This window comes from Canis aureus, chromosome 28 (assembly GCF_053574225.1).
Source record: "Canis aureus isolate CA01 chromosome 28, VMU_Caureus_v.1.0, whole genome shotgun sequence".
NCBI classification, from domain to species: domain Eukaryota; kingdom Metazoa; phylum Chordata; class Mammalia; order Carnivora; family Canidae; genus Canis; species Canis aureus.
In genome coordinates this window covers 12,976,898-12,999,963 of record NC_135638.1, presented here as the reverse complement: position 1 = coordinate 12,999,963, position 23,066 = coordinate 12,976,898, and the positions used below count along the sequence as shown (strand labels likewise).

Here is a 23,066-nt window from a genome sequence, read left to right as displayed (position 1 = left end):
ATAGAGAACCCTCCCTCCCTTCCCCGGCCGTGGAGAAGAAGGATTCGCAGGTAGCGACTCCGAACCATCACCCCGAGGGCTTGAAGATAACCAAGCACAGGGAAGAGAAGCACTGGGCTGGGGGCCCAAGAGATCTTTTTTTTTTTTTTCCATGACCCTCCACCACTTGCTTACTGCCCTCATGTAATTTTTCCGGTTTGAGGTTTCATCTGCAAAATGAGAGGTTTGGAGAAGACTTGAGCAGCTTTCAGGCTTCAGGGTTCTAGGATTCGCGTGGAGTCTGTCTGCAAACTGCTACCCTACAGTGAAAGCTTTCCTGATCCTGCTGCTTCTATGGGCGCAGCAGACTTCCTATGAAGGGGCCTTGTGCTCGAGGCTGTGTGGGCCGGCTGATTTCTAATGTACTCCGAGTTAGAACAGGACCCCTGGGTCTATACCACTTGTGAGTACTTTAGGAAGTATTCATTGACGGAGGGCTACAGGTTCCAAACACCTTGTTTTAAAATGTTATTTCCAAGGGTTGGTCGCAACCCATGCATGTGCAACAAATCTATTGAGCCCCTGGCATGGGTACACCCCCACTATGACATAAGCAGTCAAGGGCTGCTTGGAGTCTATGTGGTGGATGCACTTAAATGAGTACGACGGTAAGTAGTAAGTACTCTGCTGGAGGAATGTAGCAGATGCCTTGGGTCTAACGTCCTGGGCACCCAGGAGGAATGTCACACAAAGATCTGGGTCATGGATGGCTGAGTTTGTTGCAGCACATGTCAAGCACGTGCCCTCCCACGCAGTACAAGCACGTGCCCTCCCACGCAGTAGATGGCCAGCAGTGTTGCTGACTGAATGCCTGAATGTATACAGGCGGATGGAGTGTTGGGTAGCTGAGCGCAATGCCTACAATGTTTCTGAGCACCTGACACCTGTTTTCACACAGTCTCAGCAGACCAAACCGGTGAGCAGAGCACTATTATTATCTTCATTGTATATGAGCACTGAGGCTCAGAGAAGCAAAATAATTTGCCCCACCTGGTAAGAGGCAGAACCAAAAGTCAAACATGGGTCTGTTCAATTTTAAGGTGTGTTCTTAACTGGGATTGGAAGAAGAGGCAGGTGAACTCGAAGAGTTCTGGGGCTCCAAGAACTGGAGAAAATTAGGAATCGTTTTGTAGATATGAAATGCTCAGAAAAGTAAAACCCAACGGATTTAAAAAAATATTTGGGGGAAGGTATTGTAAATATATATCTATGGAAGCTATATCAACTTTAATTGAGGCATTCATGCATTATCTCGCTAAAAAAAAATGAAATGTTCCTGAATTTATTTCTCTTTTGCTACATACAGCAAAAGTCTTATTTTGAACATGATGATGTTCACGTGTTATAAAATCAACTTCTCCAAGATACAATTAAATTTAATCATTGAGTATCTGAAGGGTATAGATGTACCAAATTATGGACCTCCCAGACTAACTGCCTGGTGGCCTTTGTCTGCCTCGGTTTACCCACCATAGACTCCTCTGGTCATCTTTCTTTACCCACAGGGTCTTGTTGCTTTGTCTTCTTTTACCATGTATACTTAATTATTCTGACTCTGGGCCCACTCTCACTTCTTCCTCTGTCTTCTAACCCCTGTCTAGTTACCCCAGTAAAAACGTTATTCTGTTTTAAGCAAAAACATACCTCATTTTGATTAGTAAGCATAAGCTTAGAGCTCTTGATTGATAGGCTTATGCCTAACAAAGAAATTCATTGCCAGCCACCTTATGAGCCGGGGCCAGGCAGGCCAGGATTTGTCCTGGTACACGCAAGAAGAAACTTAAAAAACAGAATTGCCAGGTATTTTGGAACTGCAAGGAATTTCCTTATATGGCATTAGTTAGACCTTCACATGGTCTCACTTCAGCCTAATGGCTTAGGGGGTGCAGGAGGCCAGTGCGTCCTTTGCTCCTGTGACCTGGTACACTTAATCACCCCATGTGAGCTGCATGAACCACCACATGCGAGGGTGGCTTTCATAAGGAACTGGGGGAGCCATCTGTTTGCTCACCTGTGTCCTTATGGTGTAAATCTTCTGCATTGCTTGTTGGCCTATTTAATGGAGGTAGTCAGGCTTGTCATTTTTCAGCAGACTTCAAAACTGCATCATCTCTATTTGGCCCGGCTCACTTTGAAATCTCCCATTAGATTCTTTAGAGAAATCTCCACTTACCTTTCATCACTAATTAAACTGCTTTCCTCAAGCCCCACGTGTCTAGGTAAATATGATATTACATTATCATTCAATTACCAGTTCAAAACCATTTTGTCCCATTGCAAATATTATACACATTTCCAGGATATTATATAGATTAAAAGGTCGTTTTGAGTTTGCTAAGTTTCCATTTATCAAATGCAGCACTTGGACACGTGGTTAGAATATAAACCATTTGTAAACCAGATAAAGCCTATTCGAGTCTTCAAAATTTAAAATATAGAGTATGGGGCCCTTGGGTGGCTCAGTTGGTTGAGCATCCAACCCTTAGTTTTGGCTCACATTATGATTTCATGGGTCGTGGGATTGATCCTGCACTGGGCTCTGCACTCGGTGGTGGTGGTGGGGGGGTCTGCTTGAGAGTCACTTTCCTTCTGCCCCTCCCCCTGCAAATAAATAAATCCTTAAAAAATAAATTATAGTGTAGATGATGGAATAACATGGCCAATGAATTCCTTCTGCCCACCAGTCATTTTGATAAATGATTTCCACAATATTTTAGGTTTACAGATGGATTCCTGAATGGCCAACGATAATAGTATTTAGGGTGGGAGGCTGGATGTCAGCTTCTGCTCATTTATGACTGCCTCCTATGTGATAGACTGGGACTAGCATTTTCCTACTCCATTTAGGCCACAACAATGTAGTTTGGATGGCATTATCTTTTTGTTTCAGGAGACAGAGGTTGAGGAATTTGCCATGAGTAAAACAGAGAATAGATGGTAGGGCAAGACACATATTATTATTAGTTTAGAAATAATTTTAAAAATTATTTGCACATTTGTTGTGACAATTGATTCATGAAAATAGAATAAAATTCCTTCATAATTCTATCAAGTAGGTAACCATGGCTATTAATTTACTGTATGTATTGTTTCTGTGTACAACTGCATAAATGTGTAACTTTTTGCTTGTAAAAGTGAGATCATACTGTTTTATAACCTGCTTCCTTCAGTTAGTGGTGTATCATGAACATCTTTAAATCTTTGCAACATCACTTTATTGAATAAAGAGCCTACTTTTTTATATGCCATAAATATTTAACAAATTCCTTTAATACTAGAAACTTTGGTTGAAGTGTCTGTGGTAAATGTGATGCACATCCTTTGGGCAGAGGTTTACACGTTGCATATATTTTTTAAGTTCCTAGAAATTTAATTGCTAGGCTGAAGGCTATGAACATACCAACTGCCCCCAAAATTATTCTTAAACTCATTCACACTCCCACCAACAATGCAGAATTCATTTCTCCATCCTCTAGTGAAAATACTATATTGCAATTATATTTATTTGATTACTAACCTTTCTATTCTCTATCTGGATTTCTTCTTTTTCTTAAACTTTGCTTTAAATATTAAAAATTAAAACACAAAAAGACAAACTTTGTGATATTGTGCTATTATTGTATCTCCTCTACAGGAAAAAGAAAAACATACTCTTCTCTGATAACAAATTACTTATGGAATGAAAAACAAATGAACTGAATGAGACCGCTGAGCCCATCAGATTTATTTCCATGACACCTGTCACCATAGTACACATGAAGTCATGCATTGTTGGTCTTCTTCATTTCAGTATTGCTAACATATAAGTCCCTAATAGGTTTTTGACCACTGTATTATGACAAGGGATATGAAGAACAAGACGGTTTCTCCTAATTAACCTGATTTGAATTCCTTAAGGCAGACCTTTGCCCTGATTTCTGGGTGATTGTATCCAACTGCCTCCTGGAGACCTCCACTTGGATTTCCTATAGTATTTCAAATCCAGCATGTCCCAAACTGAATCTACCGCCTGACTCCCTGAATCTCATTGTCATCTCTCTCTTCCTTAGTTAGTAGCCTATCAATCTACCCAAAGTATTAATTCCCAAGACTCAATTTTATTTCACATACCTCTATTATTTCCCTAATTTAGGCCTTTATCTTAATCATCTAATAAATATTTTTGAGCACTTACTATGTGCCCGATCTTCTCCTAAGCTTAGTGGTGATGGGCAAGAGGAAGGATTAGAGGAAAGAAAGACAAAGTTTTTAGGGGAAGCACTGTGAGGTAGACAGGTGAAACAGACAATAAAAAAGTAAATAAGAAACCTAAGGAGCACCTGGATGGCTCAGTCAGTTAAGCGACCAACTCTTGGTTTCATTGCAGGTCATGATCTCAGAGTGGTGAGACCGAGCCCCACCTGGGACTGTGTGCTCAGTTGCACAGTCTGCTTGGGATTCTTTCCCTAAAGAATTCCCCCTCTCTCTTCTCTCCCTGCTTGTGCTCTCCTTATCTCTAAAATAAAATCTTAGGGATCCCTGGATGGCTCAGCGGTTTAGCGCCTGCCTTTGGCCCAGGGCCCGATCCTGGAGACCCGGGATCGAGTTCTATGTCGGGCTCCCGGCATGGAGCCTGCTTCTCCCTCTGCCTGTGTCTCTGCCTCTCTCTCTCTATGTCTATCATGAATAAATAAATAAAATCTTAAAAAAAAATAAAATCTTAGGAAAAAAAAAGAGATAGAAATCTAAGATGGAGATGACAGTTTTAAGTACTATTTTAGGTTGCCTGCAGAGGTAACATTTAACCTATGATTTAAGAGGAGAGCCTGACAGGATTCTGTGAGTAGCATTGTAGGCAGGGGATATGGCCAGGGTAGGAGGAAGAAGACCATAATAGACTCAAGGATCAGAAAATGGGGCATGTGCGCTACCATTAAGGAGAGTAAAGGCAGAGTGAAATCATATTTGGAGGTCATATAAAAAAGTCTTAATGTTGTAACATTAAACATGATGAGAAACCTTTACAAGTTTTTAAGTAGAGAAAAAAACATGCTGTGATTTATGTTTTTCAAAAAGAAAACCATGGCTGCCACGGGAGACTGAATCGTAGTGGGGTGAAGGCGGAAGCAGGGAGATCTTAGTGATTTGGACCAAAGGGAAGGCATGAAGATAAGGAGAACTGGATGGGCTCAACGTATAAGGTAACTTATCCCCTTGACCCCCGACACCAGTCTTAGAATTCATAATTGACCTGCCAAAGTTCTGCATCTTCTTTTTTTTTTTTTTTTCCAGTTCTGCATCTTCTGTATAAAATTTGCTGACACCCAGGACACCCTGAATGCTTGTGGCTAGTTGGTTTCTTCTTAGAGTACCTGCACACTGTTCTTTCCTTCCAAGAGAGCTGTGTGATTTCCAAGCATCAGTTTGCTTCCAAATTTGTGTAGACTAGCTGTATTGAAAATTAAATTAAGTTAAATTTCGTTTTTTTAAAGGTTTTATTTATTTATTTAGGAGGAAGAGGGAGTGTATGCACAAGCAGGGGAAAGGGCAGGGGGAGAGGGATAAGCAGACTCCTTGCTGAGCAGGGAGCCTGACGTGGGGCTTGATCCCAGGACCTTGAGATCATGACCTGAGCCAAAGGCAGACGCTTAACCGACTGAGCCACCCAGGCACCCCTAAAATTAAATTTTAAATAAGGTTATTAATATATGTGAAAACAATGAAATCTGAGAACAAATGATCATTTCTAGGTAAAACTAGGTCAGTTTGGAAAGACAGTAAAAGTATAGGCAAGATAGCAGGCACAGGATTGAAAAAAAAATGGTAAAAATTGTGCTTTCTACCAAAGATTCCTTCGTACACATCTTATACCTTCATGCTACAGAAGCTAAAGCTAGGAATCAGCAAATGCTTTAGGGGTATGGCTTAGCGAGGGAGAAAACCAGAAGTGCCCATTAGTAAAACCGTACCAAAGAAAGGCTTTGCACCTCTATTTGAACTTCGGCAAATGAAAATACATGCAGTAAGTCAAAATAAAATGTTTAAGGTACGTAGTGTGATTTGCGTGTCCCTCTTTGACCGATCACATCAGGGAGGTGGGAATCTACTTTGGAGCGAGAATTGATATATTGGATGAGGGAAGAACTAGGGATGCTATGATCCTTGCCACTTGCACAGGCCGAAGCAGACTCTTCTGCTTGGCATGCCCTTTCACTTGGAGGCAGCAGCTAAAGCTCTACATTTCTACTGCTGGGAAATACCTGCTCTCTTTTCCAGCTTTCTCACCCCATGATTCAACATGAATACCACAATTACCAGCACACTTACCACACTGCTGCACAACGTACCCATGAGCCTGTATAAAAAGCTGTATTGGTCTGAAATCCTTGAGGGGATTCATGTGCTTAACACTTTTTATAATCCAGAGCTGGTTCTATCTATGTACATGGTTAGATGGTCAATATTTGTTCAATGGACAAATGAATGGTCTTTAACCTCCTGAACTGAGAAATATCTTTGTAAGCATTTAAATGATGTTACATCCATCCTGTACTGTTACATACTGAATGTTTGTGCCCCTCTCAAATTCATATGTTGAAGCTCTAACCCTCCTCTAGTGACCATATTTGGAAATGGGGCCCTTTCTAAGGAAGTTAAGGTTAAATGGGATCCTAAGGGTGGGGTCCCGATCCAACATGGCCAATGTCTTTATGTGAGACAAGAGAGCTTGTTCTCTGTAACTCAGAGTGTCCTCCCCAGACACCAACTCTGCTGGCACCCTGATCTTGGCATTCAGCCCCAGAACCGTGAGAAAATAAATTTCTTTTTGGTAAAGTCATCCATTCTGTGGGTATTTTGTTACAGCTGCCCGAGCGGACGACTACATATATGTAGAACAATAGATTTTCTCTTTCATATTTGATTTGCTAAAAGGAGCCTCAGAAGTAAGCTATCTTTGATGTCTAATAGATGTTTTTCTTTTAGCTTTCAAGAAAAAAAGGTTCTTTTAATTATTTTTCTTTACTAACAAAATATACAATAGCATCACAAGAAGAAAAATCTTTTTGTTTAAAGAGCCTTTTACCCTCTAAGGTTAAACCTGTAATTCAAACTAAACACAGATTTTATTTTGGTACAATTAACGAAAAAAACATTTTTAGTGGTTTCACAGGTGGCTAAAGTCTCTGTAATTCCCCTACTCTTCCCTCATATCCTCACACCTCATATTTGCAGTACCTCTGCACATTACTGAGGTCAAAAGGTGGGGGGTGGCGTGAGGCTGCATTAGCAGCATACTTATCTTCTTACAGTCATTTCCCAGAAGCTACTGGCATACTTTCATCCATCTCACTGGCCATAATCATGTCACAGGCTCAAACCTAGTTGCAAGGGGAGCTGAAAAAACTATTTAGTTTATCCCATTCCTATTTTGGAGGGGGCAAAGAATCTTTAGGTTAGTCAATGAATGGTATTTTGCTATACTGGACTGGTAGATGAGCTAATTCTAAGAAATAATTGTTCAAATATGGGCTTAATCACCCCCAAGGTAGGCTTTACATTTCATATCAAAGAACGTTAGCCAGCATCTAATATTTCTTTGATTATAGTTAGCTAGGTTGCAAATATTCCATTAGGGCAAAGTCTATACCAAGTCTTATCTGTAATCTATTACAATAAAACACAACTTTATATTGAGTATACATTAGCTGTATTTTTATTACTGTTTTGTGTGGAGCTAATAACACTATTCTACTTTTCTGTCAATGATACACAAGGAAGTGGCAAAGGTGGTCTTCTAATTTGAGGCTATGGTTAAAACCATAGTCTGAGTTTATAAATATTGTGTCTTGACCAAGAACCTACCTATAGCTTACTACTAGCTAGCATTTCTAAATTTGCATTCCATATTCACTAATCCTTACTTAAGAACATCTTTTAAAGGGAAGAATAATTTAGTTTTGTGTAATTACTGCCATCCTTAATGGTGCAGTAATTGTGTTAGTACAGGCTATGACAAGTTCTTACCTAATGTAGTCTAAAATATCATTCAAATCTGACACTTTATCAGAACAAAGTACATCTGTTTCTAATTGGAGACCTCAAATAGGGAGGAAAACTGGGGTTGAGAAAATAAGAAAAATAAAGCTATGTTTACTACACAAAAGCACAACTCCTAAGGTTCTATATGGTAGCTACAGGTGAGCTACAATTTCGCTTAAGGCTGCCCAAAAAACAAATAAAAAAAGAGAAAGACAGTAATACAGTCTTTAAGATAAAAACAAAATCAATTCTCAAGAAAAGCACAGGTTTTACTGCTGAGATTTAAGAGAATCTTCTCTTGTGAGTCCTCATAAAGGGTACACTGTGTGGAATGGCAGATATTAGCCTTAAGAACACATGTTGAAAATACAAATTCTGATGATTGTTTTGCTAGTAGAAGCTAATAGCACAGAAGTGCAATGCAGTAAAAATAATTCTATTATCTTTTGGAAGAATTAAAATGTGGATCAAATATGTAGCTTTCTGAAAATTTCCCAGAGGATACAATTTAGATTCCTCTCTTTACTAGTTGGGAATCCACACTTATTTGTAACATAATCCCCAAACTCCTCTATTCCTATAAGTAACAAAACATATTTCAAACTAGACAAATTATTTTTAGACCTAAAGCCACTGTTCCCTTCTAATATCACACATAGTTGAAGTAGACTACATAGATTAAATATTTACTCTCAGAATCGTAGACAAATTAAAGCACATTTTAAAATGCTGGTTTATGTTTTTGCTACCCATACATGAACTTAATTTTTAAAAGGTTAAAAGATTATTCACAGAAGTGTTTCCTGTTTGAATTATGTTCATTTTTTAATTAATATTGGCTGTTACATTTGAAGTGTGCACCTAGTCACAAAGACTTAAAATGATCAGTAATATAAAGTGTAAACTTAAAAATATAAACTCATTCCACATCTGTGAAATGCAGCAGTTAAGTATAATTAAATTTACAATAATTTGTAATAGGACATTGAAATTGAAGGGGAAAATTGTATTCAAGATCTAAACAACACAGCTACTGCTGTACTGAAAAAATAATTTATTAAGTGAATATAATACTGGGAATAAAATGCATCATAAAAGTAAAAAAAGTAAATTCTAAATATAAATAGTGGTTTTATTAATTAACAAGAGTTTTTCTTCACCCATCCAAAACTTTACATACAATCTCCCGAAAGGCCAGATTTTGAAAGTGTATGGTTCACTTTAAAACAGACATGTATGTAGCACATGAATATCTGGAATTTAGCAAAGATCATCTTGTCATTACACTAAAAAATGATACTAATTTAAAGGATTGTTCTTTTTAAACCTTTTCAAGCCTAGGATATTTTGAAATGAATAAATAGTTTATTATATTCTTTCTCTCTCCCAGGATAGTAAACACATTTCTAGTATACTTTGTGGAAAATACTCTGGGACAGAACATATTTGTGCATTTTGACAAAGGCTTTTAAATTTTTTTGAACTTTGGTAAGAAGCAGCCTCTGTTTCAGATCAAAAGTTAACAACAGCCACTTGACCACTTAAGTCTACATAAGTAGAATTTTTAAAAACCGTATTTTAATGTGTACATCAAGATACTGATAAACTTTTAGATAGTAAAGAAAACAAAACTGGAGATTGTAATTCTGCTTCCCCAGTAAGTTTCCCACACCTTTTAGAAAGCACATGCAGTTCAATACACCAACTGGGATTTCAAAATGCTAGCACAATTACAACACTTATTAACAGCAATTTGCAAAGCAGTGGAAATAGAAAGTAAACGAGTAACTTCATAGTGTAAAAATGAAACAAGGCACTTTCAAGAACTATAAGCAAATCTTTTTTTCATAAAGCTGACTCATAGACCCTAGCAGACTGCTGTAAAAAGTGAAATAGTGAAGGCACTACATAATTCTTTTTCCTAACTCCATTTACTAAAGAAATTTACCAATTAAACTTGGCACAAAAGAATTTAATTATCATAAAGTGCATCACTTGGCTAAATATATTAAAAGGAAAATCAGCCTTAATACATTAGAGCAACATATTCACATATAGAGACATATAAATGCAATCCCAGGAGTCAATGTAGCTAGGAACATTATAGTATATATGGCTTTTTATTCTCTATTTTTTTTATATAACTCCTTATTTGCTTAGAATCTGTATTTCCAAAAGAGTATACCTTGATTAGCAAAAAGAGGTAGTATTCTGAAAGAGGAAAACTCACTGATTCTACAGGTAGAGGTTTAAGATAAAGATAATAAATAAACAAGTAGAACATATTATAATAAAAACTAGGACACCTATTATGGTATTCTGATACTGAATTAGCTTTTAAAATCAAGGCTATTTTATCACTTTAGCTATGTTATTATATGTTACTATAGGTCTTTCAAATAGTTTTCCTTTGGTATTAGAAAGTTTTCTTCTTTTTAAATACAATAACATTGCAAACAGGCAATTTTTATTTAGAGATGGTAAATGCGTCAATATTTAAAACTTAATTTGTCTTTACTGCTGATTTAAACTAATGAAAATATATCATGTCAGAGATATAAAGCAGTATATATATCAACCAGGTAGCAACATGCAATTAATGTCCATGTAACTGATATAATTGGCATTTTAAATACAAACACACACACACACACACACACACACACACACGAGTACACAAGCAGACATTGGTCTAGAGCAACATATTGGCAAAATACCAAAATAATTTACGCACATTATTTAAGAATGTCAATCTTGATAACAACTCTAACTAGATTTTTTTTTTTTTTTAGTGTATTAAATACAAAGGTTGGATAAAAGACAATTTAAAGCAGCAGTGAATACATTTCCTATCCCGATAACTTAAAAAACTTTTCTTTATGTAAACTTTATACATGTGCAATCTTTCTGTTTTCTGGAAATGCTTCAGTCTTTTTTTCATTTTAAATATTCTAAATTTGCTGAAACATATAAATGGAAGGAACTGCTTGTCATGTATTAGTCTTCTTCTCCATTATATGCCACTTCTGCTACTTCTATGTCTGATACAGAATTTTCAGGTTCACTAAAACTTAAGCATGGCTTATCATCAGCTCTGCAAAAAAGAGAAACATGACAATGAAGACATTAGATATTTCACTTCATTATTACCTTAAATTTTTTTTCATCTAATGTAGAGAATATTTAAATATTAATGGAAAAATATTTAATGGGGGCAGCCCGGGTGGCTCAGCAGTGTAGTGCCACCTTCAGCCCAGGGCCTGATCCTGGAGACCTAGGATCGATCGAGTCCCACGTCAGGCTCCCTGCATGGAGCCTGCTCTTCCCTCTGCCTCTCTCTCTCTCTCTCTGTGTCTCTCATTAATAAATTAAAAAAAAAAAAAAAAAGAAAAATATTTAATGGAAAGAAATATTTAAATATTTGATCAGAAATTTAATATTTTTAAGTTGTCAGTACCAGACACCACCTTTGGAGATATAGTTTTAACTCTTTCAGCTCTCTCAACTACCATTTATCAATAAAAGTCCAGTTTATAATGACCTGTGCCCACATAAAATTTGTTTTCATAATTACAGTTTAACTATCACTAAAGTATTAATGATGACTTTGAACTTATAAGTAATAAATATTCTATGTACTTTCAAATATACTATCTTTTCATCATTTCTGTTAGGTAGGCCGGCTGGTTGCTATTATGGTATCCCACTTTTTGAATGGAAAAAGACTGAAGGATATTAATTTGTCAAACTTTACAAACTTTATTAATTAACTGAATAGTTAATTTAGACATATCTTCAAAGTAATAATATTTACAGCCTAGATGCCAGAGACTCATTTTTAGAGACAGTCTAGGAGGTCTATAGTCCTTCTCTTTTACAATATCACTGAGTTCATTAAAAAAAAAAAAAAAAAAAACTCTATGGAGTATCATTGACTATTTCTAATTATTTAGATGATCAAGCTATAATAAACTAAATATTATTTACCCAGATTCTTCATGCAAAACATCTTGATCAACCTCAAATGTGGAAGACTCCACCTTTGGGATGTGTTCACCTTTTGTTTCTGACATGTGTAGTGATTCTTCAGGTTCTAAAGACAAGGTCCTAAAAGCAAATTATAGCAACGAGTTATTTTCTAGAAATAAATATATATTGGTTTATTTTTGTAAGTACATGTACCTTTAGTAGTCTTCAGCTTTTCTTAATGTGGCTAATAAATTGCTGACTCTGGGAGTCAACAGAGAAATTAGTACTTAGGATTAATGTAAAATGATTTTAACATCAATATATGCTGACAAGAATGCAAACTACAACTTTCATATGTGAAAATATGACTAGAAACAAAGGTAGTATTTAAATAGGTTAAAATGAATAATGTTTATTTTGAACAGCTATAGGCTTCTATTTCTGATGCTTCCCATCCTTTAAATGGTCAGCCTTCTAAGTAAATTATCAAAAGGCAATTTTCCTAATCTATAAGAAAGTACATCAAAAGTCTAAGACTTCTGGAATCAGAATTTTCTAAATCATATTAAAATACAAAAGACATTTAGCCCAGAGTATGAAGAGTTGAATGAATAGGCTAAAAATGCAAGTATCACAATACACCTGATTCTGTTTTCTAGAGTTTCTATATGAAGTTGCTTTTCATTCAGCAGTTTCTTCAGTGATTCCACCTCTTTTTGTTTTTCAAGTAGTTCTTTTTGAAAACGGTAGTTTGTCTCTTCTAAAGTTTCACAGAAAGCCTTAAAAACAAAAAATGCAGAAAAAATAAAATTAATTACTTTTACAGTATCTTCCTCAAGAGCATTTATTTGAAGAGTCAAAGGACATAATCAAAATAATATGTGTGCAGCCCAAACAATCTGTTCTCTTCCCTCATCTTTTTTGGTCTCTTCTATCTTGACACTAGGTCCCAACCTACCTGCAGGACTTTTAACTACAAATCCCCTTTCTTGAGAATTTTAAGCAGAAAGCCACGGTGCTTGAAATGAATATGTGATAACCCACTAGCATAGAATTGGGGGAAAAAATAACCAATAACTACTGTTTAAGTTTCTATTCTCCTTCATCTAGTTTTGCCCAGTCCTACATGAACATACGTTTTGAAAAATTGTGGCTATTGATTTGTATTAGCTCAGAGCGATACTATTTTAACAATCTCCTCTATAGTACCTAAATAATGCCAAGTTTTTTTCAACATTGCTATCTTTTTGCTTTTTTTTCCATATTCATTCAAAACTGACATTGTCTCCTTCATACCCAGGATACTAAACACTGCTGAAATAAAGATTAGGACAAACAAAATCATACAACCATAAAAAATGTCATGAAAAAATGTGGGTGACTTATCCTGAGGCTTCCAGTGTTGCTGATCAATTCTTTTAACTATTCCCATTTATCTATCACTCTTTGTCATGTCTTCTCTGTGACTATTTTAAACCTTCACCCCTGGCAAGTCTAAAATGTGTTACTATCGCTGATTCCAAACCCAGCAGATGATCTTGATTCCTATACAAGAAAACAAAAAACAAGAATCCCACTGACTCCCTGAATCCCAACTACATTTGCTTCCTTTTCTTTTCCTCAAGAACATGATTCTTCAAGTTACCTTTCTACCCTACCTCCTCTGGAAGATACACTTCCTCCTAATTTTTCAACCTTTCCCCTTCCCCTGGACCCAAAATTTAGTTAATAAACTTGACTGAAGTTGATTAAGTAAATCCTAAAAATTTCGCCATAAAAAAAAAATCATCTTCATCTCCCTCTTAATCATGAGTCTCTAGCTACTAACTCATCTCCTTCCTTTCAAAACAAAAGTTTTTCCACAAGTTTTTTATCACCCAAATTTAGGCCCTCATTTACTTCTAAAATCATTAAAGTAGGAGCTTCCCTCTCTTTTTCTCTACTAACTACGCCCAGGCAAAGGCTAACAATGACTTTCTATCATCAAACCCAAAGTATTGTTTTTTTCTTGACTTCACTGTCACTATTGACCTAATTTAAAAAAAAAAATTAATGGAATCCTATTTTACTGGCCTCCATAAAACTTTCTGGTTCAACCTGTTAACTTTGACAGTTGCTTTTAGCTTTCTTTCTTTTTTAATTTTTAAAAAAATATTTTATTTATTTATTCATGAGAGATAGAGATAGAGAGAGAGAGAGAGAGAGAGGCAGAGACATAGGCAGAGGGAGCAGCAGGCTCCATGCAGGGAGCCCGATGTGGGACTCGATCCCAGGTCTCCAGGATCAGGCCCTGGGCTGAAGGTGGTGCTAAACCGCTGAGCCACCCAGGCTGCCCAGCTTTCTATTTGTTCTTTGCATGTGGGCATTCATCTAAGTTTTGCCATTGGTTATATACTCTCTTGTTCTATATGCCATCCCTGGGCTACTGCACTTACTGTGAACACTTCAGCTCTCATCTCTACATATCCTATCAACTTCCAATGTGGTTTGTTGTTGTTAATCTCCAACAACTTTCCTTAGTGTATAGACATCATTCATATATCTACTGGTCCTCTTCAATTAGATGTGCCAATGGCAAGTCAAACAGCATTTGCAATCTATTATACAGCCTCATTATCAAAGCCACCAGGCAGGGATCTCCGATCACTCCATTTCTCTAATTTCTATGGCCCAAAGATAACTATCTTTCCACCTTGCCCTTCTCCTCACCCCCACTGCCTCATCAACGCCTCCAGTGTTTCTGTCATTTGTTCTCATTTCTATAGTCTTCAGTTCTTAACCAAACTATAACACCAGTAAGCTAATAGGCATGTTCACTTTGCAATCTGAGCTGGCTTTCTTTTTTCTTTCTTTCTTTCTTTTTTTTTTTTTTAAGATTTTATTTATTTATTCATGAGAGACACAGAGGGAGAGAGAGAGAGGCAGAGACACAGACAGAAGGAGAAGCAGGCTCCATAGAGGGAGCCCGACGTGGGACTTGATGCTGGCACTCCAGGATCAGGCCCTGAGCCAATGGCAGGTGCTAAACCACTGAGAACCCAGGGATCCCCTGAGATGGCTTTCTTAAAAACAGATCTTATCATGTTACCTACGATTTAATACTGCCTAAATAATAAGGCCAAATATCTTACCTTGGCAAGTGAAGTACCTTATGATTTAACATATGCCTTTTACCCCAACCTCAGAGCTTGCTGTATTTACTTTTCCTTTCCTCTGGTCCTCTGCATAACCCATGTTCCACCCAACTGAATTACTTTCAGTTTCTCAAATATTTGTCTTTATATAGATGGACGTATATAATACATTTCATTCTGCGGCTTTTTTACCTAATGACATAAGATGAACCTTATAAACACTCCCAAATGTAAAGATCTGGGTATATGCACATTATGGAAAAACTAAACAGTTTTTAACTATCATGCCAATAGAATGTAGGAATACAGAGAAAAACAAAAGAAATGAACCATACATAACTTCCACTGATAACAGCATGGGTGACCAGACAAACTAAGGCCTCTGGCTATAAAATATCTAGCTAAAAACTCAACATTTTAAATGTGGGCAAGAAACAGAGGTGAATCACAGAGAACAAAAACAAAGAGGAATGAAAACAAGTGCCACCAGCAGGTGCACTGACATAGCTTTTTGTTAACTTTGAACTTTAAACACCAAGATGGGACAAGAGATGAGTCAGGCACATTTTAAGGCTAGTGATTTAAAAAAAAAAAAAAAAAAAAGAGAGAGAGAGAGAGAGAGATATACTCAGGAATAAAGAACTCTAAAGAGCCAAGCCATTAACAAAACTCATTCATCAACATAAAAATGCATCAAAGAAGACTTTCATCTTGGCTTTTAGGTGGGAAACAGAGTCTTCTCTGAAGAATCTATAACCATGGGCCAGTGCTTTCTGTGGATTTTGGTTTGAATTTATACTATCACAATTAGTTAGAAATTAGCAAAAAAAAAAAAAAAAAAAAAAAAAAGGTCCAGGATCAATGATACTCAAGTTATCTCTGCAGAAGCAAGCAAAGGATATACCCTCAACTCTGGCTGTTCAGGTTTCCTGGAGACAAAGTTCTAATCAAAGTAAATTTATAATCCCAGGGCAGCCCGGGTGGCTCAGCGGTTTAGCACCGCCTTCAGCCCGGGGTCCTGGAGACCCGGGATCGAGTCTCACATCAGGCTCCCTGCATGGAGCCTGCTTCTCCCTCTGCCTGTGTCTCTGCCTCTCTCTCTCTCTCTCTCTCTCTCTCTGTGTCTCTCATGAATAAATAAATAAAATCTTAAATAAAAAAAGAAAAAAATTATAATCCCAAATTACAAAACCCACTGGGAAATCATCCACTGAAAAGAAGGATTAGAATTCCATAAACTTCAGATAGCATATTACTATATAAAGACCATAAAATATGAACATGTATAATGACTTTAAAGTATTTTTTAAAAGCCACTATTAAAACATATCAGGTATACTTGACACAAAAGAATAGAATGTCAAGACATGAAAAGTATAGTCAATATTATTAAAATCTTAATGGATGTATCAGACAGAATAATACTGTCTGAATGCAACATAGTAAACTAGAAGCTAGAACTAAGAAAATTACAGAATTTATTCATTGAAGAATGACACATAGGGAAATGGAGACAGACAATGTGAAGGAAAAGGAAAATAACACACATATTTATAAATTGAGTTCCTAAAAAAAAAAAAAAAAGAAAACCCAGAGAGAATGTGGAGAAGCAATACTCAGTGAGAAAACAGGAGAAAGATTTTTAGAACTGATTAAATACTAGTATTTTCAGATTTGGGAAGAATAAAAGGAAGACGAAGTAAACACCAATCACAAATAAGACAGTAAAGCTGCAAATGCTAAAATCAAAGAGAAGGTTTCTAAAATACTAGTAAGAAAAAAACCAGTGTACTAGAAAGGGACAACAATGAACTGTGAATAGATGTTTCACAGCAAAGGCAATGGAAAAGACCTCAAAGCACTGAGAAGAATGACTATCAAGGCAGAATTCTAGACCCAATTAAATCATACTTCAAAAATGAGAGCAAGATTTAAAAAAAATTCAGACATTAAAGACCTAAACCAACACACAAACACTGAAAGAACTATTAAACAATGTACTTTAAGAGCAGTTACTTGAGCCCCAGTGGAAAGACTGATATGAAAGAACTTGGAATGGTGAGGAAACAAAGTGGTAAACGTGCAGGTAAATCAAAGGAAGCTTGGCTCACTTTGGGGAGGCTGTAAACAATAATGGTTCTAAATTATTTGATGAGAACAATATATGACCATTAAATAAAAGACAGTGAATACAGAGCTTAGAAGCCAAAAGTAGAGGGAAAAAGGAAAGAGAGAAAACTCACTAAATATATTAAAGAAAGAAAAGGAGAAAAAGGAAGGTAAATAAAAAGCACAAAATAAAATGGCAGAAATAAATACATATATATTGGTAATTACTGGACATATCACAATAAACTCATCAGTTTAAAAACAGATTTTTCTGTTTGCATCAAACCCAAAAATCTACCTCTATGATGCCGACAAGAAACACACTTTAAATATAAAGATAGAAAAATACTTATCAGGCAACAGGCAAATCTGCTCTTTCTCTCCCACAAAAGGTACAGTTTATTAATCTCAGAGCAATGTGTTTCAAGTGGAAAACATTACTAGGCACAAAAAGGTCACTATCTAATAATAAAAGGAATGATTCACTAGTATATTTCAACTACAGAATTAAAAAAAAAACTTCAATAACCAACCATAACGAGTAAATTTAGTATACTACTTTTGGTAATTATAGATACATTAAGAGTTTTTTGGACACTTGGGTGGCTCAGTGGTTGAGCATCTGCCTTCGGCTCAGGGCGTGATCCCAGGGTCCTGGGATGGAATCCTGTTATCCGGCTCCCTGCAGGAAGCCAGCTTTTCCTCTGCCTCTCTCTGTGTGTCTCTCATGAATAAATACATACAATCTTAAAAAAAAAAAAAAAAAAAAGAAACCATCAGTTGCTAAAAAATCTACCCATAAAACTACAAAACAAACTAAAGAAAATATCAGACTCAGGTTGTTTTACAGGTGAGTTCTAATGAATACTCAAGGAACAAACAATACTGATCTTATTCAAATGGTTCTGGAGAAAAGAAAAAGAGAGTATTTCTCCATTTATAAGATTGGTATAATCCTGATGCCGGATCCAGTGACAATAGCAGAGAGGAAAATTATATCATAAAAATTCTAAATGCATTATAATTCAAATCCAGCAATTTAAAAAAATGCTGAATTAATGAGTTAACCTCAGAAATGAATGTTTTATCATTTGAGAATCTATGAATGTGATTTACCATGCTATCTATTAAAAAAGCCCATATGATCATCTTTATAGATGGAAGCAAGAGCATTGATAACATACACATACCACAACCTTTTAGCAAACTAAGAATAGAACTTCTGTAACTCAAAAGCAAAGGCATAAAAAAATACAACCCACAACTTCCAACAGCTTGTAGGAAACATCATATTCAATGGTGAAATACAGAATTATTAAAGTTAGTAAGAAAGGAAAAGATGTTTGCCATAACTGCTTCTATTTAACTGCAAAGATCCCAGTTTGCATACACACAAAAAATATGAAAGTGGAATAAAAGGTATTAAGGATTAAAAAGGAAAACCCATAACTGGTAGTATTTCAGAAGGTATGATTTTATATATATAGAAAATCTAAAAGGATCCACAAACTAATGAGAGATCTCACCAAATATGTAACATAGAAAATATATAGAAAATATAATAGTAATAAATTAGAAGATAATAAAATACCAATTATGATAAAAAAACCCATAAAGAATAAATTCTACTGCTTTCTCTAAAAGTTTAAAGAAAAAATTCAACCTTTATTGAAGACTTCTAAAAAAGACCTAAATAAAGCAAAGATCTATTGATAGGAAGATTCCATTCTATAATGACTGCTCTTTAAAATTTTTCAGTAAATGCATTATTATTCCAAACAAAATACCACCAGGATCTTTCATAAACTCAGAAGTTGATTCTACAATTCATATGGAGAAACAAATAGTCAATTTTGAAGAACAAGGAAAGGAAAGCTTGTCTTGCTAGATACAGAGATTATAAAACCATAGTAATTAATTAACATAGTATAGACTCAATTAAGAAACAGAATACTAATAATAAAAGCAAATAGAAATTCTAGAGTTGATCAGCCCATTTGCTGACATGAAAAATTAACAAGAGAGGCTCAATAGCAGATTTAAAATGACAGAAAAATGAGTGAGCTTGAAGATAGTCCAACAGAAATTATTCAGCTGAAGAACAGAGGAAAAATGACTGAAAAACATGAACAGCACTTCAGAAACATATAGTATTATGTGAAGTATGTTTGTAATAGGAATCTCAGAAGGAGAAAGGCAAAAGGACTGAGAAATTATTTGAAGAAGTAATGGCCAACAGCTTCCTTAGTCTGATGGAGAGCATTAATCTGCCAAATCCAAGAAGTTCAATGAAGCCAAATTATGATAAACACCTTGACATATCATAATTTGACTGCTGAAAGTCAAAAAATATCTTGAAAGTAGCAAAGGCAGAATGACTCATCACGTCCATGGGAACAATATAATTAAAGGTTGACTTCTGATGAGAAACAATGGAAGCCAGAAGACAGAGGAATGACACATGGTAATGAAAGAAAAAAAAATCAGTAAAATTCTCCTTCACAAATGAACGTTCCCAGATGAACAAAGACTGAGAATTTGTTGGTATCAGATTTGCCTTACAAAAGGTACTCAAGGAAGGAAGGCCTTGAAGCTGAAAGAATGTGATAACACCAATCCACAGGAAGAAATGAAGAGGCATTTAGAAATGGTAAATATATCGATAAATATGAAAGAGTTGATAACATTTTCCTCATTTCTTTCTTAATTTCTTCATAAGTGAAAAGATTGTATAAAGAAATAATTATTACACTGTATTAGTGTGTTTATGACATAGAGATTTAAAATATGTAATAATATTAATATCTGGCTGGCTCAGTTGGTAGAGCACGTGACTCTTGATCTCAGGGTCATGAGTTTGAGCCCCATGTTAGGCCTAGAGCTTACTTAAAAAAATATGTAATTATAGCAACACAAAGGAGGGGAGGAAAAAGATATACTGGAGCTAAGTTTATAATTCCCTGGAATTAAGTATTACTCTTAAGTAGTGTTAGGATGCATACTGTAATACCTAGAGCAACCACTAAAAAATAAAAAACTAAAGATTTCTACAGAGGAATCAAACTGGCATACTAAAACTATTTTAAGGAGGCAGTAAAGGAGGAAGAGGACCAAAACAGAGGAGATAGATAGAAAATGAATTGGAAAATGGCAGATATAAAAGGTAAAGATGTCAGACTGAACAAAAGACCAAGACCCAACTATATGCTTTATACAAGTGACAAACCTTAGAAATTCACAAACTGAAAGCAAAAAAAAAAAAAAAAAAAAAAAAAAAGGAAAAAAGATAAATAGTAACCATAAGAAAGCTGTAATAAACAATAAACAAGACTGCATGGTATTGGCATAAAGATAGGTAATTAGGTCAATTGAAGAGAATTAAGAGTCCAGAAACAAACCCAATCTTTTATGTTTATTTGATTTTTGATAAGGTGCCAACACAATAAATGGTACTGACAAAATTAGATATCTACAAGTAAGGAACTTAAGATCCTTACCTCATACCTTATAAATATCTATCAGGTCAGGATGGATTAAAGACTAAGTTGAAGAGCTAAAAACTATAAAACTTCTAGAAAGAAAAAAAGGAGAAAACTTTTCTTTTCTACCCTGTGTTAGGTAGAGTGTCCTTTTTTTTTTTTTTTTTTTTTTTAAAGTAGGCTCCATGCCCAGCATGGAACTTGAATTCATGACCCCAAGATCAAGAGCTGGATGCTCTACTGAGTGAGTCAGCCATGTGCCCCTAGGTAAAGATACAATACCAAAAGCATAAGCCATAAAAAAAGTGATAAACTTTTTAAAAATTAAAAACATTAGTACTTTAAAAGACACAATTAAGAAAATGAAAAGATACATACAGATCAAGAGAAAATATTTGCAAATCAAATATCTGGTAAAGGACTTATATCCAAAATAAAGAATTCTTACAAGTCAATAAAACAGTCAAACTAAAAAAAAAAAAAAAAAAAAAAAACAGTCAAACTAAAAAAAAACAAAACAAAATGGACAAAAGACTTAAATAGACAATTCATCAAAGAAAACACATAAATGGCTAAAAAAAAACATGAAAAAGTTGATCAACATATTAAAAAAAAAGTGACCAATATAAAAAACTTGGGAAATGGAAATTAAAATTATAGTAAAATACTACCACACACCCATAAGAATGCCTATACTCCAAAAGACAGATAAATTATGTTTATGAGGACATGGATAAATGGGAACTCTCATATACTAGTGGTGGGAATATAAAATGGTATAGTTGCTTTAGAAAACAGTTTGCAAAAAAAAAAAAAAAAAAAAAGAAAGAAAACAGTTTGGAAGTTTCTTTAAAAAGTTAAACATAATTTGCCATATAAGCAAATGTTCCATTTCTTGTTTAATCCAAGAGAAATGAAAACAAATGTCTACACAAAGCTTCTACGAGATTGTTCACAGCAGCATTAATCAAAATAGCACAAATTTGGAAACTATTCAAATGTCCCACAACTGGCAACTAGATAAACAAAATGTGGTATATACATACAATGAAAAACCATTCATCAATAAAAAGTAATGAAATATTCATAGAGGCTATATACGGTTGACCCTCAAAAACATGATGCTAAACAAAGAAACTGTAGAGATTATATATACTGGATACTATATGTTATGCATAGTGTATCTGTAAAAGAATATGTATATTGAATACTGATTACACACACACACACACACACACACACACACACAGTATGACTTTATTTACATAAAATATCCAGAAAAGGCAAATTTGCAGATCAGTAGTTGTCTGGAGCTGGGAGTGTGGATGGATTGCAAAATGGCTTGCAGGAACTTTTTCCAAGGTGATGGGAATTTCTAAAATGGAATTATGGTGATGGTGGCACAGTCCTACAAATTTACTGAATTTTTTTTTTTTTTTTTAAGATTTTATTTATTTATGATAGACATAGAGAGAGAGAGAGGCAGAGACACAGGCAAAGGGAGAGGGAGAAGCAGGCTCCATGCCGGGAGCCCGATGCGGGACTCGATCCCGGGTCTCCAGGATCGTGCCCTGGGCCAAAGGCAGGCGCTAAACCGTTGAGCCACCCAGGGATCCCCTGAATTTTATTAAATTGTACATTTACAATGGAATAGCAAAGAGCTAATTTAATGGTTGAAAATTTTACTTCAATAAAGCTGCTTCCAAAAAGCTATGGCATTCACTCTAATACAAAGAACAGATTCAGTTTAACTGAAAACAGTACAAATCAACCAATTAAATCTGTTCCATTTAAATGCCATTGAACATTCTGGGGAAAAAAACTTGCGTAAAATCCTAGCTAATCTACTATAACCAAATCTGTTTTGTGAATCTAGCCAAATGCTTTAAGAAACAGGCCACTCTAACACGTCAATTACCGTAATTTGAGGAGCATCAGGCTAGAGTTGAACTGATAACAAGACAATAACCTCTACTTCTGAAGGTAAGTTTTAATTGATTTTAATTGTAGGTTCTTTGATATTTAGATGAAAGAAAACTCAGCATACAAATAGCATTTTTAAATGTAGGAAAATAAATTTCCTGATGATTTTTTTTTTAGTAAAAAAAGGAGGAAAAAAAAAAGCAAGATTTAATTTCAGAGCTCCATTAATGGCATGACATGTATGAACTTTTATTTTTTCACTGAAGTAGGTTCATGTATTTCAATGAAAGACACCTTTGACCCAAACATTAGAAGCTTTCTGTGTAAAACTATGATGCTCTAAAATTAATACTTTGCTGTTTGCTATTCCATTCAAGAAACAATATAGTTATTG

The 23,066-nt window shown here is 35.4% G+C and overlaps 1 protein-coding gene and 1 long non-coding RNA gene across 8 annotated transcripts in view; one reads left to right on the top strand and one right to left on the bottom strand.

The window, feature by feature from the left end:
* Positions 1-807: 807 nt before the first annotated feature.
* LOC144300421 (uncharacterized) lies at positions 808-22,796 on the top strand. Of its 2 annotated transcripts, none has more exons than XR_013367049.1 (3): positions 808-955; positions 5,095-5,219; positions 22,626-22,796. It is a non-coding gene; the product is annotated as an uncharacterized LOC144300421 (long non-coding RNA). The 2 variants fall into 2 exon arrangements; XR_013367048.1 differs by lacking the exon at positions 22,626-22,796 and adding an exon at positions 5,311-6,856.
* The window catches only part of SNX16 (sorting nexin 16), a 39,245-nt gene continuing 25,348 nt past the window's right edge, over positions 9,170-23,066 (bottom strand). For all 6 annotated transcript variants that reach the window (XM_077876433.1, XM_077876435.1, XM_077876432.1 and 3 more), the window contains 3 exons: positions 12,670-12,806; positions 12,046-12,165; positions 9,170-11,152 (listed from right to left, as the gene is read on the bottom strand). In XM_077876433.1, coding sequence (XP_077732559.1) covers positions 11,056-11,152; positions 12,046-12,165; positions 12,670-12,806 — 354 coding nt within the window. In that variant the 3' untranslated portion in view covers positions 9,170-11,055. The remainder of the gene's footprint in view (positions 11,153-12,045; positions 12,166-12,669; positions 12,807-23,066) is intronic.